General features: G+C 41.3%; 1 protein-coding gene and 1 long non-coding RNA gene across 3 annotated transcripts in view; one reads left to right on the top strand and one right to left on the bottom strand.

Annotated features, from left to right (window-relative positions):
• The window catches only part of thada (THADA armadillo repeat containing), a 79405-nt gene that overhangs the window by 37874 nt on the left and 21749 nt on the right, over window positions 1-19782 (bottom strand). For both annotated transcript variants that reach the window (XM_041050509.1, XM_041050510.1), the window contains exons 26-29: window positions 19657-19748; window positions 14126-14215; window positions 10123-10254; window positions 2692-2860 (exon numbers count right to left, since the gene is read on the bottom strand). In XM_041050509.1, coding sequence (XP_040906443.1) covers window positions 2692-2860; window positions 10123-10254; window positions 14126-14215; window positions 19657-19748 — 483 coding nt within the window. The remainder of the gene's footprint in view (window positions 1-2691; window positions 2861-10122; window positions 10255-14125; window positions 14216-19656; window positions 19749-19782) is intronic.
• LOC121189995 lies at window positions 13728-17870 on the top strand. The gene is made up of 3 exons (XR_005894915.1): window positions 13728-13835; window positions 16958-17047; window positions 17696-17870. It is a non-coding gene; the product is annotated as an uncharacterized LOC121189995 (long non-coding RNA).

The following is a 19782-nucleotide window of genomic DNA, read 5'->3' as shown; positions in this document are numbered from 1 at the left end:
TAAGCTCTGTCTTCAACCACTACTTAGACGACTCAGAGATGTGCCTGGATATATAACAGCAACACTCTGCATCTTGAGAGTGTGGACACTGTTTTTATATCAAAGGATTATAACAAATAGCTGGCCGATGGCCAAAAGGTGCAGTCAACGCAACACTGTTGGTCAAACAACATAGCAACAGTAACTATGGGACCTGTGGTGGATACGACAGTCAGGCTGAATGAAACTCAAGCACCCGCATTTAAAAGGTGTAATTGTGGTAAGAAGTGTCCAGTGCTCCACCAGGATGACAGTGATTTGGAGAGCTACAGTTCATGTTAATGCTGAATTGATAAGTCAATTAATTAGTAGGTCAAGCAAAATTAATACCTTCTCTGGTCTACATGAAAATAATCTTTAGTAACTACCCTCTGACGTCTTACAGGAGAAAGGACAACAGTCAGCATTATTTATTAGAAGTGTCATGTGTGTTGTCGTGTCCTCCATTGCCACTGTGTGTCTTTGAAAATCTGTTGTAAATCCTTCTATGAATTTAGCACAACTACATTTTTATAATAGGTTGACCATAACTTGCTTCTTTGTAATAACCATTAAAAAGGAATGTTTTTTCATTTTGTGGCTCTGTGTCCGGCCCTATACTACATTATACCGTAAATGTTAATCATACTGTTTACTAGAAAAACAGGCTAATGGTTCAGGGCACACGTGACATGTGACAGGAACAAAGAAAGGACCCACTGTTACAACATTTATTACATCAGACAGATGTTAAATGAAACAGGGCAGGAGAATAAATGATCTCACCCTTTTCTATGTGAAATGGAGACAGATGGAAACAGAGGATATGAAGAAAAAGACCAATGGTAGAAAGACGGAGAGACAAAACAACTGGAGATAGGAAAGATAACAGGACAGAAGTTTATAAAAGAAGAGCCAGAAAACAGAGAAACAGAGATGGAGAAGAAAAAGATGCAGAAACACATCAGGAGACATCTGGAAACTCCACACATGGCAGCCATGACAGGAAAGCAAACTAAAATCCACTCTCCTCCTGAAATCTCCTCTAAGCCTTTAAGAGGCCCACCTTCCCTCCTGCTCCTCCTCCTCGCCACCCTAGCCTTCATCCCACAGCGGACCTCCCTGCAGTCCAGACCGCTATCAAACCAGAAGTGCTCCATCAAATCCTGGAGGAAACGGTGCAGTTTTCATTCTTTGGGTTGACCCCTCGGTCTGGGTCCTACCATTCCACGCCTCCAGCCCCCTCACCGACCCCATCACTGCTGTTCAATGAAAGGCCAGGGAAACCCCCCCCAATCCCCTTTTCCTCTCTGTGTGTTGATATTACCAGCAGACTGTTTGGTTGTATTTGTCAGTGTGTGATGACAGAACAAAACACTGGCATTTACCCTGCGATAACCGCCTTGTCTGGACAGGCTCTCTGTGGAAACTGGGTGTGTGGGACTGACAGAGAATGAATCTGTGTGAGTGGGCTTGTTTTACTATATTCGTAGAGTCCGAAAACTGGAAGCCCACTATACTTGTGGGGTTCAACATCTCTGTGGGGACCAAAATGCTGGACTCTGCAAGTTTAAATGGCTTTTTGAGGGCTAGAATTAGGTTTAGGTTTGGGCTGGGGTTAAGCATTTAGGTATGATGGTCAGGGTTTGGGTAACCGGCCAGGGAATGCATCAAGTCCATAATGGTTTCCTACTGTTATAGTAAAACAAGGATATGTGTGTGTGTGTGTGTGTATGAGCATGTGAGTGTTAAGGCTTGATGCCCTGTATTTATAATTTGTGTGTGTGCACATACACATGTTATGATAACTGCTTTGATGACTGGATTTTCTGTTTTGTTTTTGTTGAGTGAAAACCTCTCGAGTCCAGTTGTGAACATTTCCATGTTTTAACCTCAAACAGTGAAAAGATTTTACACTCATCTATGAAGTGAAGACATTCGATTCTAAAAGAGAGGCTGTAAATGCAAATATGAGACATTCACACCAGATACATGATATTGTACATTATAAACAATACATATATTGTATATAATATAGTTTATTTAGTGCCTGGGTGCTATGATACACACAGATACTGGAGTGTGTCAGTAATTCTGGGGACCACACTATGTAAAAACTGTTTTACCCTGTTGTGTTTCAGTGGAAGACAATAAGTTGTGTGTTGAAGACACCTCATGAGACACAAATAGGAATACTATCACATGTAAATGCCTTTGCATTCTGTCAACTTGTCTGACAGCATGTACTGTATGAACCTGTAGCACTTTCAACTTGTAGTGTGACATGTATCATTTCATAAGACAAGCCTAAGACATGTGACTTGAATTCAAAACCCCACAATCACAACGACCTCCCAACCATATAACTGTTATTACATGACTGATGGTGACGGCAATCATGGCACGATAAAGCAGATGCAGATGAAAGCTTCGCGTCCGCGCCCTTTGTTTGTATGTAAAGGTCCATGACAACTTATGTGTACATGAAGCCCAGGATAAGTGTGTGTGTGTACATTATATAAATCTGTATGAAAGTACAATATACTAAATATATAACTAAATAAACACTTGTGGTCATTTAAGCAACTTCTGACTAAATGTTCTGACGTATTTTATGTATATATACAGTATATATATTTATGTTGCTGCATGTTGATGTGTGTGGGTTCAGACCTGCAGCAGAGTCCCGTGGATGTGGTTGTGTTGGATCCTGGGTCCTGGCTCTGGGGGAAGATCCTGCAGTAAGGAGAGGACTGTGGAAGGGACCTGGGTGACCAGCACAAAGGGGACAAGGGCCCGAGCTGCCATTTCTCTGGTCCGATACACTGCAGAACGGCCGCATCTGCAGAACACACACACACACGCACACACAGCAACATTAGTGTCATGGAAAGTCATTAAAATCATGGAGAACAGACAGCTGCATAGTTATAATAGTCTTTTCGTCTTGCATTACGTAAGACTGGAGTATATTTGAGTTAATGGAGGAAGTTATTAAGGTTTCCCATTATCATAGGTCAGGGGTTGTTTTCATAACTGTTGAGTTCAATTTATTTTACAGATGCAACTATGTTATGAAAAATAATGTAATTACTGTGTGTGTATTATTATTTTGTTCTCCAGTCACCTCATGTCATGGACAAATTCTTGAGTTAGGAATGAAGACCCATGAGTGATTTAATTTCAGACAGTTGGTCGCTATTTTTATGCATACGTTATGTAACATCCCTCTCTGTGCCTGTTTCTTTCTGTTTCCCTGTTGCAAAGGCAATCATTTTGAACCTAAACAGCTCCTAAGCAGATCTTCAATAATTCCAATCCAATACTTCAAATCCTTACCTAACCAGCCAGGAAATAACTTTTTCCATTTTGTTTTTGCCCACACACAGATGTCTACATCACACACACACACACACACACACACACACACACGGTCATTTACAGTATTCACTGGTGATGGAGAATGTGGCCAGTCACCCTGAGTGCAGGCTAAAATTAACCTTGTTTACAAGCTGATAGTCTTTCCATCTCCAGTGTCATAACACTGCCATCGCTGACACGAGGGAAGGACATGACCAAGACCTGAATGAGATGAGAGGAGGAGGAGGAGGAGTGATCCAGATCAAAAGGGGCAGAGTAAGAGTGCCTGCTACTGGAAGCAGGAGGCCATCCCAACAGACTTTTCAGTTAGCAGTAGTTTAAAGTGAAGTCTTCAAAAAACACTTTCATGTAAAGTATCAATTTTAAAGGAATAGTTTGGCCTTTTTTGTCGTTGATAAAAGACTGATCCATTCTCACATCTGTCTGTTAAATATAAGGCTAGCTGATTAGCTTAGCACAAAGACTGCAACTATGACTTAAAGGTATAGTAGTGCGGTGTATTTTTGATACTACCACCCGACCAGGCACCAGGTAGTTCAAGCTGATAAGAATCCCATTACTTTTGAAGGTATTTAGCTATAAATCCAAGTATTGGAAAAACAAACAAAACAAAAATTGACCTGATCAAAGCACTTGATTAAAAGTAAGGGGGTCACCAAATTCAGTCTATCCTGACAGGGACATGGATATGTGTACCAAATTTCATGAGAGTCTATTCAAAATTTATCAAGATATTTCACACAGACCTACAAATGTAAACCTCATGGTGGCAATAAGGGTAAAAGAGCCAGAACAGAATTCACCATGCAGCATCCAGCATGTAACTTGGAGCATTCTGCTAGTTCTACATTTTATTTCAGAGGAGGAAAAGCTGCATAGATCCAGTAAGATCCTGCCCATAAGGAGCAGATACAAAACTACTGCACATTCTCCCTCTGTCTGAATCTGAACTGGACTTCCTGATTTGTACTGTACTTACCTGCTCAATGATACCTGTAGCAACACACCAACATCAAGGCAGTCAGAGGTTGGTCTTATGCAAAACTGACACCAGAAGCAATGTGTCAGGGGGAACAAAACATCCATCTGTCCAATCGACACCACACCTGACGTAAAACCTGACCTTGTCATGGCATGGCTTCTGGGATCCAGGGGTTCTGTGAGGACAGCAGCTGAACTGTCTTCACCAGACTGACTTTTATCAGAATTACCTCCAAACTATTGGTCAGTTTAATTGACATACATACTTTACAAGTAATATTTGTAGATACTTCAAAAATGCTTGTGTGGACAGCACAAAACACCATACAGCCAAGGAATAAGCACTGCCTGAAACAGCGGGGCCTTACATATGTGTAGAGACCATAAGTTGAATTGGGCCTGTACAGCCACACTCACATGCACAGCAAACATGCAGGCTGTTTATAGGGTCAGTAATGGTATTAAAGTGGGTGGTGGAGGCCAAACAAGCAGCTCATCCCCACAGTGGAAAATTCAGCAGAAGGTTACAGAGAAATGTGAAACACCAATCCATCACTACAGCGGTATGCAGAGATGAAAAGGAAGCTTGCTTTTTTGGCTTTGGTATGAGGGAGGGCGAGACAAGTTTAAAAGACACAAACTTACAGCTGTGCATAATCTATGTTGACAAAAAATAGAGTGTGAGGAAGAGGAACAAGCCAGTAAGTACTTGAAAATAATTACTGGCACGTTTTTGATTTCAGTCAGTCAAAAATCCACTGCTGGTCAGAATAAGAGGCAGGGAAAATTAAAGACATGAAATGTATATGGACTTAAACAAAGAGAGGACTGTTTGGAGCAACAAGTCAACTGCCAACAAATGCTATTCCACCTGCTGTGAGCATGCCTCCCTCACACACTCACACTCACACTCACACACACACACACACACACACACACACACACACACACACACACACACACACCTATAACCAAACAGACAACCAAAGACCCTGTATCAAACACAGACAACAGTTTGCATTCCTGAGCTCTACACGCCTGTACATGTGAATTTATGTGCACAGAAGTTCACTCAAAGTCACACATACACACACACAAACACGTCTAATGACCAAAATCCATGTCCATTCCTCACTCTCCACCCCTCCCCGCCACCATTTGGGGCCCATATGTTAACTATCTGTGCTAATTTGTCCCATTGAAACTCTTTTCCAAAAGGAAATGACAGTTTGGAGGGGTGTAATTTTAGAAACAGGGCCGTCCCCTGTGGGGTCAGGAGGCAGACTGTTGACTGGCATGGACGAGACTCATCTGGGCCTCATTTTGGAGAACTGGGAGAACAGTTTCCTCCACAGAGACTGTAGCATGTTAGCTAAACAAGCCTAAGCAACAAAGTCTGCCACTGAAGAATCTGGGCAAGTTAGGAAATTCAGCGGTGACACACTTAAAATAATTTTGCATCTTTCATTCATATGGATGAGATACAGTTGTCTAAATACAAATCATTCTTTTGCTTTACACCCCAAACTCTTCTTCTTTGACATTTAATTGTTTAGTTTGCTGTCAAACCTCTATGTGTGGAATCTAGGATTGTCTGGGTTTGGTGCCACCCATGGAAGAACAAGTAGTCTAAAGCAAAGGTTTGGAAGTTTATATCTACATAACGTACTTAGAGTTGTACACCATGGACAAATTAAGCAGCAAAATGAGCCTGTCTTCAAATGTTACTTCACTGTTGTTACTTATGTTACTTACTGATTCTTTGGTGAACTTAAAACATAGAAAGCAAACAGTAATTGTGGCCTGTGCCAAAGTGTGGGCCCTCGACTGAATCTGTACTTAGTAGCCCCCATCCTCTGGCAGACATCACAGGCTGCTAAGAGTCTTTCTATTCCTGATCGAGGAATTTGTATACTGATACTATGCAGATGAATAAAACATTAATACAACTTTAGTGCAACCACACTTAAAACTGAATAACAAAAATGTATCTTTTGCTAATATCACACCACTTTTCATACATTTTTATTACCAAACCAAACCAAACCAAACCACTATTAGTAATAATATGCTGGTCTTTGTATCTGGCAGGGTTCAGCCTCGGCTGACAAGTTCTCTAAGCACTGTGGGCCATAACAGATTATAAACAATATTAAAACTTGCCACACACTGATAATAACATGAGCAATGAAGGGAAAGGAGATGACAGTGGTCCCTTGTGAAGCCTCATTTTAAGTTTACGGGCACTACTGTGCCCTTTGAAAAGAAATGAGATATGAGACAGTGAGGACGGGAAAGGAAAAGAGTAAGGCAGGGAGGGAGGGTGAGGAGAGATGCCTGGACTGGATATCGCAGGACATAACTCACTATCACGGCAGTCTGAGGCTTTAGCATTAAGGCAGAGAAAGAGCGAGAAGGAGAGGAAAAAAGAGAGAATGTGAAAGAGAGCAGAGCAGAACTGTTCACCAGATATAAAGATGTCAAAGGCTGGAATGAAGCAGCCATCAGTTATTAGAATAAATGTGTCCGCTCATCTTCATCATCCTCCCCCTCTTTGTCGTCATCATCATCATTCTTTTCGTCATTAGCCGTCCAGGTGTGACGCATGCAGAGGCCAGGCAGCAAAGGAACGTGAAAATTTGTGTGGGGGTGGAGGGAGGGCATGAAGATAAAACGCTGTGTGGTGTGATGGAGGGATATAGGGCAAGAATTATTAGGCATTACTCTCTGTCCTGTCTACAGAAGAGGAGCTGAGCTACATTTAATACTTGAAGGTGGTGGTAACTCAGATCATAAGGGGAGAAGGAAGAAAAGGGTGCGGAGGAGGAGGACGAGGAGGAGGAGGTGGAGGTGGAGGGGGCTGACAGTCATCGAGCTCATCAGACACGTCCGCACACGCCTGGGGAAGATGGGTTGGGGGATGGTGGGCTAGTGTCGAGAAACACGGCTGGAGCCAAAGACGTTAGGGCTGGGTTATATTTAACATCTCCCACATGTGGGCTTCATTTGGGTGGATGTGTGCACCGCATACCTTTCTCTGACAGAGAGAGTCAGCCAGCCAGTCAGCACTCAGCCAAGACCCGTTAACTGCACCAAGAAGAGATGGGCTACTTTTAAAAAATTCACCAAAATACTGATTCGTTAAAAAATAAAAGTCTGGTAAATCAGTTCATCAGCAACTAGGAGTAACTGATTTGGAGCACAATTTACAGTGGGGTCCAAAAGTCTGAGACCACTTTCACTTTCCCATCCACCTGAATGTCCATTGAACAGGAAAGTGAATGGTAAAGTGGTCTCAGACGTTTGGACACCGCTGTAAATTGTTCTTTAGGCTGCACACGGCCACTTGGCACATTTGCAGTTCCAAATGGTAACTCGTTCCTGTTGACCCGAGGGGTGCAGGAGAGATGAAGGGAGGGTGTGGAAGAAGAGATGTGAGAGAAAGATATTATGTGAGGTGAAAGAGACTGATGCATGCTGGTGTTCTAAAAACAACAGGAAGTTAGTCATTGCAGTTGGGCCCACTGATTAGCCCCCCATTTGTGTCAAACATGGCACTCCCTCTGTGAGTCATAACCTGGGCAAAGCTGAACACACAGACATGATACAAGTCATTTTAGATTCAGAGTGACTTGTGCTTCTTGGGAAGGTTATCATCTCAGATGTCCACTGTGAATAACCGTCCATACATGCATTTAGAAATCACAGAACAAAGGCACTTCTTATAATTTCAGAACTGTGCTCAGGCAGCACACTATCAGATTACTGGCACAATGTAATGTAATGTTGGTCAACTGTTCTGTCAATGTCATTCTGATAAATGGTCAACTCTTTTGTTACTTCATTATTAATGCAACTGAAACAGAAATGAGTGTCCTGTCCGGTTTAAGAGACAGAATTTTACTGTAGGAGGTAATCAAATGATTCAATGGGAAACTCAAGCGTCTCTCAAACAGCAGTGAGTAGATGCTGTGGACAGACAAACCCTGGACTTGTTAGCAATAGTTGTACCCATTCATCAACTACTGTATGTTCCCGTGGTCTGAAGTTCTCAAAACCACAAATGTCAGTGTCACGGTGGCATAAACATTCATGGTTACCACGAATGTCTGTACAAAGTTTAAGGCAATCCAACCAATGCTGGGATATTTCAGTCTGGACCAAAGTGGTGGACCAACCGACTGACCAACAGACATCCATCGATTCATAAACATTCAAAAACATCTTGAGAATCAATCACTATGTGGATACGGCTAAACAGTGAAAGGTGCAGCTAATGGAGCAGCAGTCAAACACTTCAGCGATAACATCCCAAAAACAACCAAATACAATATCTACTTACAAAGAACACAATAAAACTATATTAATATATCAGCCATGTACGATCAACATTTACCGACTACCAACACACATAAAGTAATAGACACACAGCTGAACAACACCCACAGTCAAGTGCTGTTATCTAAACTGTCAGTAAAGCATTCCAAGCTCAAGGCCTTAACCTAACCCTAACCCCCCCCACCTCCTCCCTAACACACACACACACACACACTCAGATTACATGCATGAAAGCTTTTATACTTTACCGTGTACAAGCTTGCCTAAACACACGAAGTGATATATTTTACATTTTCTGGCGAGGGTGTGACCACCATGTGTCCTTTCTGATACACACTGAGTCAAATGTATTAGGTCGACAAAGGTCCTCACAAGAGCAGTTACACAAACCGAGTGTGTAGGGCGTACAAGTTTAAGTTCTATTTGCAGGTGCAGTGCATGTAGATGAACATGTTCCAATAATATTTATAGATTTCTCCATCTGAGGAATGTAAGAAATGAAGGCTGTAACCACAGTTTCCCAGTGGCCTGTGAGGTTTACTCTGCAGCAAACAGTGAGTGGATTCAGATAAAACCAGCCACAATCTAATCGAGTGCTGCCACACGAGACAGCACTAACAACAACAACAAAACTCTCTGCAGAGACCAACTGGGACTACACAGGTGTTTTGTCAGACAGAGATGAACACACGGGCACATAAAATGATGTATATCATGTTTTTTTGTCAGTGTTAAAATATGTGGTACAATCTGGTCTTTGGGGGATTGTGAATTTAGAAAAAAACAAAAAAAGAAATGACGAAAGTTGCAGAAGGACCTGTGCATACAAAACAAAGGAACACGCATTAATGTTTAGACTTTTAAGCCAAACATGTTTTGTCTCAGTGATTGTGAAGTGTTCTATACTTAGAATAAGTCCTGGTTCAGACAAATGTTGTTTGAGAGGTTTATCATGGCTGAGAGAGCAGGTGCGTGACCCTCTTGGATTTGACAGAGCATTCCCTTGGTTAATGTTTTTTTTTTTTTTTTAATCTTTATATAAGCAGGCGAGCTGACTGGAAACACATTCTCATTGATAGTGATGACACAAGGGAGGAGCTGCTGATAGAAGATGCATTACGTCCATTCACATACTGCGCTTTGTGATTGAACATCCCTGCTGGGACGCTCTTGGAGCAATTAAGAGCTGAAATTCTTGTTCAGGGATGGGTCAACTCTTTCATGATGGGAGTGAGTTGACAGATGCATAGTAGCAGTGTGGAATAACAAGAACGTTATACAAACTTGTTCCTAGCATCACCTTGACTTCTAAACCAAACTGAAAATAATATAATTTGGTCTGTAAATGTCCACTGTATATGTGTCTGTGATGTACATGAATATGTGTGTAACACTGACACCCACCTAATGATGAAGGGCATGAACGGGGCAAGTCCCAGAGGTGAGGAGGATCCATCCATGGGAGAAGGGTAGAGTCGACTGAGCACCAGCAGCAGCAAGAACAGACTGGGGTGTAGCTTCACCTGGCCGCTGTCACTGAACACACACACACACACACACACACACAAAGACACACACAAAGACACACAAAGACACACACACACTCAGATTTTGACAATGCAACATTAATATCAACAATAGCTGCACTGTAAACGTAGGGAGTGGAGCTACGTGGCTTTAACTGTGGCTGTGTTTGGATTCATTTGACCACTGAACACAGTGGTTCCAACAGAACCACTGCTGTTGTGGGTCTACAGAGCCCAGAGCCACTGTATGTGATATTGAGTTATACACATAAACCTGGCCTGACTGGCCAGTAAGAATGTTGTAAAGAACTTGGCAGAGACAGAGATCATAACCTGGCACGATGCACCTGTAGGGCTCACTCTCCTGTGCTGTCAAACTTGTTCTGTGTGAATCAGCCATTATCCTACATTAAGAGCAATTAGACTTAACCATGGGCAAGTAATTTCAGCATCTTAGTCACATCAATATGGTCGTATATGACTGCTGCTTCTTCAGAAATGGTTAGATAGAATCATTACAATGAAAGATTAAAAATACCTAAGCTTCCGAGAATTGTGACCTGCTTGAGAAGTTCTGATAAGCACAATGACTATTATTAACTTTATTGCCTATTTTTCAAAGATTTGCATTAAAAGAATAGTTTGCTATTTTGAGAAACACGTTTGCTGGCTTTTTTGCTGAGGGTTAGATGAGAAGATTGATATCGCTCTTCTGCCTCGGAGTGGTATGATTTTTGTGATCTTTGTTGATAGGCTGTAGCTATAGCAGCATATGAGAAACAAATAGTTTGGATGCGGTTCTAACGTGCTGTCCATTTTCAGGACTAAAGAACAATATGAAAACCACACACAATCAAGATTCCAACACAAAATACAACAGGCCTAAATTCCTCTGGCTTTTTTAATACACACGGTGCATATTTAAAACCACCCACACTCCAATACAGTCATCTCCTTATCCGTCCTTGAGCTGAGCTTTTCACCTCCCTTTTTTCCTCCATCCAAATCTCATCATCGCCAACTGAGTCAGAATGGAAACTGTCAGTCTGTGCCAGCGGTTTCACAGTTTCACTCAGACACACTCACAGTGAGGAAAGGAGGGAGGAATATGAAGAAAAACAGGGAAACAGACAAGAACTGAGGCTAGAAAGTAAGAAAAAATGACTAAAATGTACAAACATAGAGAATCTTTGCCTTCAGAACAGTTTGACTCCCTCTTGTCCTGCAGTCAGAGTCCAGCTCTTGGAAGGATGAATAAAGCTGAGATCAACGTCAATGTTTCAGTGAGCTTTACAGTATATCTGCTCCTAAAGGAGGCCTGCTACTATATCTTGGTGTTAAAAAACTCTCTCCATCTTTATCAGTGTGAGTTTAGCAGAGTGAAAACATCATCTTAGAATATGGCAGCATGATGGGAAAACAGTGTTTACAATGCAGCTGAGTTTTGTGTAGGTCTGTAAGTATGTATGATTTGCTTGTGTAAATGCGTGTGTTAGGAGAGCAGAACGTCCTTCGGGCCCTGTCATTAGTCATGAGGATCTCATGGAACAGAGACAGAGCAACGACCCCCCGCGAAAAACAACTTGTGCTTTTCATTACTTCATTCAGCGCAGAACCATCAGCCGGGACTGCCACAGATCGGCAAGATGGGAAATGTAATAGCGGCCCAATTAGGAACCGGTCTAATGTGTTTAGTGTCACAGTTCAGTCGAGCACAGTGGGACAGGATGTGATGTCAGAGATACAGGGGAATTGAAAACATATCAGGCCATGTTGGGATACAGCTGGAGGCTCAAACGCTTGACAGGATGAAAAAGAGACTCTGTGGCATTTAATGGCACTCTTAAATTCCACGCTAAGGTCTTCCATGAATTTTCTGCCCTCTCTCCCTCAAACTCCTCCATCATCTTCAGTATCCGGGTCTTTGATGAAAGGCTTATTTTCGTTTTACATCTTTTAAAGAGAGTGGAAACAGAGCACCGACCTTCAGCATTTTTATTCTTCACTTAGAAAGTAGTGAAAGGGACACAGTAGCAGAGACACAGAAGAAGCTCTAAAGTAAACTAAACCTTTAGCTCACCATTTAGTTAGCTCTCAGACAAATAAATCATCAGCTTTGTTTAGGAAATTGGAGAAAAGAACTTGGAGTATGATATGAAAACTGTTTTCTTTGGAAGCGAAGGCAGGAGCAGATAAGACAGTTTAAATGTGGGTAGTGACCTGAAATAACTTCAGAGATAAACTGGGTTAAGTTTTCTGCACTGAGATAATAAAGTTAAGATTTGTTTTTAATTTATGAATCTAAAAAGTACAAACAGAATTCTGTTACTGAGAAGTACATAACCTCTATGCTCAGTGTGTGCTCAGGCTTACAGCACATTCTTTTCTAAATCAAATTAGGTTTAGGGTGACAGATTATACAAATATACACAGTCTGTCTATGCCATGGAGAGTCTGAGATAAATGAGATGGCACAAAAAAAAAAAAAATCCCACAGGTCAAATCCAAAACAAAGAAAACGTATGCTCTGTGCAAAATGTGACATCTAACAGTGAAGGAGGAAGATAGTGATTCAGATACAGATGAAGGCAATAGTAAGATGATTAATCCTTCTCAGGAACATATTTGTATGGATGAGGAAGCGAAAGTGAGTAGAGTTAATTCTGGCAGCTATTTTTATTCATTTTATCACATGCATTTAATGCTCCATATTTTTTTTAGCTGTGACACAACAAGCCTGAAAAGTGCTGCCTATGCACACGCTCCAAACACGTCGTCTATCTGCAGGTTCTCTACGTTACAGTCAGTTTTTATTTCATCTTTTGCTTTGTGTGCACTTTTAACACTGGTTCCAACTGTGTGTATGTCACTACTTTTGACCTCTCAACTATCTGTGCAGACAGGATTGTTTTCCATTCATAAATCTTCCCTACAGTATTTTTGGGGACAGCATTTGTGTAGAACGGATGGATTACATAGTGCATAATGTATATACACGGACTCTAAAGTATAACCTTACAGTCCCAAATCTCATTTCTATAATCTTTTGTATACTGTGACCTATTTTGGGGAATGCACTTGTACTGCAGCTTCCACAAGACTGTTTAAAACCACTAACAGCAGCTCTTCCACCTCCTGTCCTGCTGTGCACTGCCACAGTATGGTGTGGCTGGTCTGCTTTGGGTGGCGCGATGCATGATGCACGACGGAATTCAGACGGCTGAGATCTGTTTCCGTGGGAAATTTGCAAATGTTTTAACAAGGGTCGAAGGGAGTGAGCGGAATTGTGAAAGAGCCGGTCTGAAAGAGCATTCAATTAATTGGATACATATTAAGATAAGGCTGCCTGGGGAGCTGCTGGACGATTCCAGTGCTTTTAAAAAGGGAGTTTGGGCTGAGCAGAAAAAGATAAGGCCAATGAACCTCAGCGGACTCAACTCCTTACTGAAAAAAAAACCCAAAAACTAAATCACAACAAGACATTTACTTTACTCAGTCGTAAAGTCTTGTGCTTTGAGTAAACAGTCTGTCAACTACTCAAGTGAAAAAAGGACGAGGACTCAATCCAAAGGCAATGCTGCTTGATTAGAGGTAAGAGCTGAGTTCATAGTTTATGTTCCCACTCAAGAAAAATCCAGTTTTAGGACTAACAAAAAGTCGCACTAACTTACTTCAGGAATCCACAAAGCACAAAGCAGCACTGCTTGATCGGCTTAACAAAACAAAACAGCTGTCTCGTATGGCTTCATCGTAAGTAAAATTAAAATTAAAACCCATAATGGGATCAAGGAAGTGTGAAAAGCCACGGCAAGGGCTGAAGGTGGAGTGTGTGTGTGTGTGCGTGTGTGTGTGCGTTTGTGGATTAAGGAGAACCAGCTCACCTTTCCACTGTGGCTGCCGCCTCTTTCAGCTGGTTCAGAAGGAACGGATAGAGAGCTGGAAAACGAGTGAAAAACTCTCGGCCCGTCATCCTGAGGGGAGAAGCAGAGGGAGAGAGAGAGTATGAGTATCTCACAGTTCTTTACGCATATAGCTAAAGAACTAAGGGTTCTTAAACAGGCTGTTTGTTTAGGAGAGTGGTTCTATACAGACGTTTTCCGACTTAAAGAACTGTTGGTGCTTTTTTATCTTTTTAGAAAGAGGTATTTTAGGAATTTAGTATTTCACTTCAGTAAAGTAAAGAGACTTAAAAGAGACAGACTTCAAAACATTAAGGGCCAGGGCTGTGACAGCCCAAACTGACTGACTGACTGATGTATCAGCCAATATTAGCTTACTGCTGATGGTATATTGATATGTCCATTATAGGAAAGTGGTCTCCACTGTTTATGTCGGCTGATCAAGGAGCAAGAATATAATACAGAAAATGATTCTGAGGTCATTTAAAAACACTGTCACCTTTAGAGTTTATGCACAAGAGAGAACAGACAAGTTTATTTTATAACTGCAAAATATCCTGCTAAAGCTCCTAAAACATGGCTGTTAGTATTTCACCATCACATCCAACACATGCAGTCAAAGACAAGTTAACTCAGCTAATCTGCCTGAACTGGACTGAGTGGGTGTGTTGTGATCAGATCAGCCCAACAATTGTCATCACAATTCAAATGTTGCTGAATCCCAATGGCTGCACGAAAATGCCTTTATTCTGTGCCTACTTCAAATCTGTGAGAAGGGAACAGAGGAAACACAACATACAGAAAATCGTGTTTAAGTGTTGAGCAAGAACTATATAGTAATAATAAGCATGTGACAGCTTCATGACTGACTGGTTTCATTAAAGACTGTGAACAGAAATAAAAATACTAGTGAATACTGGTTAAATTTGAGTTTAGCCAGACTTTCTGTCTGCCCATCAGTAAGTTAACATGCTCCTCCACATACCAGCCCTCTCTCTACATCCAAACAACAGATTTAGGGAAAGTGGCATAATAAGAAACAGCAAGAGGCAGAGGAGGGGAAATAATGGAGAGAGTAAATTCAGTCAAACATTGTTAAGTTCTGATAAGGAGACGATCCTGTGCCAAATGCTGTTCACTAAAACAAATCAAGCCTTTACGTTTGTTTTCCCTGCTACAGCTGGAAATCAACAGCACCGCTTGTGTGTATGCACAGATACTGCGCCATGTGCCACGGTCACGTGTGTTTGTGCTTATGTATTTGCTCACACACATACACAACTATCAATAAAATGACAAACTTTATATTTAACACTGGCGGTCTCGCTGATGCAACCGCCATTCAGCCTCAGGGCCAATAAAGTTTTTATTTAACTCTGCCTGTCTAAATCAAGTTGCTCCTAAAGGGAAGAGGTCTGGTCTGCCAAGCACATGATCACAAGACTGGAGAGATCGCATACTGTTTCAGTCACGACTGCCACTAATTCTGGGCTAACGCACAAAAACACACACACATACTTGGACCTGGTTCAAGTTAGCAGCAGACACTGTCATGGTAGACAACTGAGTCTTACGTGTAGGTTTCAAAACCTCTTTTAACATGGATGTGACACACACTTCACCCCCTGTGACCTGACCCGCAGATCACCTGTGGGGGTAACTGCATGTGCTCATGTACAGTATATGAAAACAAGTGAAAATAAACTTTATTGTCACTGTATACATGTGCGAATACAGGACTGTGTGTTATTATATAAGAGCGTGTGCTCCCCGCCCTCCCCTGCTTTCTCTAATGAGAGTCTCTCAGTCTGACAAGTCTCTGCTGCCTGGAGGACAAAGGTCAGAGGCTGTGTCGGAGCAGATTAGATGGGGTAAAAGGGGTAAAGGTCACAGAGGAGGAGAGAGAAGAGACGAGGGGGTGTAAACAAAAAGGCCTGGTTGTATATGTGGACTCAAAGCTGTGTGTGAACACTCATACGGGCTACATTACCTTCAAGGCAAATGGCACAAAAACCATATTGAAGATTACTTCCGTAGTTACTTTTCAGATTATACTGTGCCTAAAAACACATTTCAGATGTCCGTGAGTTGTTTTTAGTTCCACCAAAGAGACATTTCCCCTCTGAGCTTCTCTGATGGTTTCATTTAGTTAATGAAAATGTTTTGGCGGATGTCTTAAAATAAAACCATATTTCACAAAAAAGCAAAGATTAGAGAAAAATTCCACATTATTAAACTTTTTTTCTTCCTTTCCCATCACATTATCACATTTGTCTCACAGAAATAATTTCCCTAAACTACTCAACTGTATATAAAGCAGTTAGAACCAGCTGCCATTGACCAGCTGCAACAGTAAAATACTACTTATGCACTGAAGCATGAACATTAACATTCTAATGAAGTCTAACGTCTGAAAAATAAGTACTTTTACATTTTATACTCTACGTACATTTTGTTAATAATGTTTTTGTGTTTTTACATAAATAAGATTTGGAATATAAAACTTATACTTGTGACGAAGCATCTTCAGTGTTGTTTGTTTTTTTTTTAACTTAAGTAAAAGATCTGAATACATTATGTGCCACTGATAATCCAGCTGAGCAAAAACCTTCACTCTGTGGAGACAAAGATTTGCTACAATGCTCAAAAGCAGCTCAGTAACATGGATTTGGACATTTCTGCATGTCCAAGAGCACATGTGGTGCAAAGTGAGGCGTTGACGCAGGCTTGAGATAAAGCTGGAGGCGTTGGTTGGAATGCAGAAAGCAATCTTCACTGTGTCAGCTTTGTTTACAGTTGCATTTATCTCAACAGCGATACTGGTTCAGCATCAATGTACAGTTACAGAGAGGAGAGGCCCGTGTGCCACGATGATCTACAAGCAAACAATATGTTGGGATTCAAGTAAGTATGTAAAATACACAGCTGAAATTCCCACAGACAGCAAGAAGCTCAGTCTTTCCAAACACACAAATACACGCGATGCTGCAAACAAACAGATTGGTGCGCGAGGGAAATGTGTTTACGCTCCAGCTTCAGTGGACCAAGAGACCCTGACACACACACACAGCCAAAATATTAGAGTGGACAAGCTGTCAAAAAGCATTTTCTGCTGCCAGAGATCACAACCGTAAAATCATGGTAATAACAGAGAGCAGACATACAACAGACTGTGGAAAAGGCGAACTCTCAAAGACAATTAGAAATGAGTTGCAGCTTTCTTACAAACAATTCTGTTCCAATTTCAGGTCAATGCAATTAGTTTTATGACAACTGAAACATTATGTCATGATTGTAACATAGAAGTACTGACATGTCCAGGCAATGTTAAGTCAAACTAAAATACAAGTGAGGCCAATTTTCTTAGCCATTGTCCTTTTCCTCATTCATCACAAACTCTCCCACATGCATATAAAAATAACCCCACGCAGTAATGAGAGAAAAGAAAGCAGCAGACATGAGGAGGGGGGGTAACTCAGAGCTATACAAAGGGAGGGACAGCAGACTAAAAACAGACAAGTTTATCTCGTCTGTTTTCACTTGTGTTTTTAGGAGAGAGGAGCAGCCTTGGCTTGGTGAAGAGTTTTCGGAGGCCTTCAGAGAACCAGCCAATAGAAATACAGTAAAAGGGACCAGACTGGCCTTCCTGGATCAGGGCCCAAAGCCATGTGAAACTCTACCCTGGATTATCTGTGGGGTAACAAATCACTTCAGAGCTCAATATAGACCCGCTCACTGTGACAATGCTAACACGCTAATGTTTAGCAGATATAATGTTTACCATCTTCTCCCAGCTTAGCTGAAGGCAGGACGTGGTTATCTTATATTAGCATCACAAGGCTTAAATCAGCCAAAGACCGTTGTTCAATGTAATTAGACACAAATTTTAAGGATATGGTGTTATATTGTCCAGAGTTTTTCTAACCCTCACAACAAACTCCACACAACCATCTTGATGACGTAAACGCTTGCTTGTGAATCTTCTCCATCTGTACCATCCATCCCATATGAGGTGGATGTGCCATAAGAGTCTACAGCCACGCCGATGTTAAGGAGCTGACTTGCCGCATCCCAAGTGCTTAACTCCTCCTAACCTGCCTCTGTGGATACAACAAATCATAAAATATATGTGGAAAAAAACCCCCACTTGACCCAGGTCTGCTACCATTTTCATTTTCCAGGTTTCCAAATCCTTGGATGGTTGCTTGACAAGGCATCGGGAGCCTCTCATAATTTAAGACTCTTTTCTAGAAATCTGAAAAACAATCTACAAATTTTCAAAAAAATCCTTGACAGCGGAGAAGGACTGACAACCGATGTCCTGCCAGCTACAATGGAGACAGCTACAGCTCTAAACCGATTCATCACTCGACCCCATTCTGACTGGCTATGTGACTGCCGCAGATAATCATCCAGCAACATTATTATTGGCATGACAGACAGAACATTTTGGATATGTTAGTTAGTGATTATGGACGTTTCTGGTAATCTTAACACTTTTCTCCTGATAATGTGTAAGAATATCATCACTTGTTTTCTGTAACCGTGCCATTTTCAGGTGGCAGTTTTTCCAAAAAGTGAAAAATAAAAATCGAGTGGTCAGGTGGAAGGTGAGTCCTGTGTACACACACTTTAAACCTAAATCTAAAAAAAACAAAAAAAAAGCTACCACAAGGCATGTCAGTATAGGTTTAATCTCTGACAGTCAGAGACTCTGAGGTGATTAAATGTAAAGTTTCATTAAATATCACATAGCTTTTTGTTTGTATTCATAAATTTGATGGCATACATTTGCAACAAATGCAAATACAATGCTTGATGGTACTTTCAGCCTAGATGAAACCAGGATTAGCGGACCAGTTGGGATAGAACTTTTTCTTTGCCTCCCTGTTGCTGGTACAGCAGCAGAGCTGAATCTCCACAAGCAAAACACAGCAGAGGGTTTGAGACAAGTGGAGGAGTGCTGTTACAACAGCGCCACTCGGTGGCATAACATAGCAACTGCTTATACACATCTGCTTCTTTGACCTTGTTTTTGAGAACTCTGAATGTTGATACTGAATTGTTTGCTTTCTTGTAAATTCCCTATTGTTTTATAAAAAAAAATAGATTTATTACTTCCTATCTTAGACAGTCAAGATCAGAGAGTAAAATAATTTAGATCTTAAAACAAATGAGGGAAAAAGTAATTACAGTCAGCTGGGATAATTATAGTCAGGCAGAAGATGACTTGCATTTTTTTATAAAACTGTTGAAGCCAGTGAAGCTGCACTGGAAATAAGGGGAATAACCTCAACCCACTGACTGAACTTCCCTTGATCAAAGTCATTTCATTTTCTATTTTTTTTTTCATACTAGTAATTTTAACTTCTGGAGCTTATGTGCTCATTTATGACTGATGACTGTGGATTTGCACTTCCCTCATTTAAATATAAGCTTTTCATTCTGCACTGATGCACATGACAGTAAACTTGAACTAGTAAAGCAGTATTAGGGAGGGAGAAGAAGCAGACCTGTTCTTTTTTGAGTGCTCGTCCTTCCCTTTCTTCACTCCAAAGATCCTTGTGATCAGAGTGCTGAAAAGAAGAGTGGAGGAGTTCCTCACCTGGGACAGAAAAAAAAACATCAGGGAATGAGAG

The sequence above is a fragment of the Toxotes jaculatrix genome, chromosome 11 (genome assembly GCF_017976425.1).
Source record: "Toxotes jaculatrix isolate fToxJac2 chromosome 11, fToxJac2.pri, whole genome shotgun sequence".
Classification (NCBI taxonomy): domain Eukaryota; kingdom Metazoa; phylum Chordata; class Actinopteri; family Toxotidae; genus Toxotes; species Toxotes jaculatrix.
The sequence above is the reverse complement of the archived record's forward strand: the minus strand, read 5'-3'. Positions and strand labels throughout refer to the sequence as shown.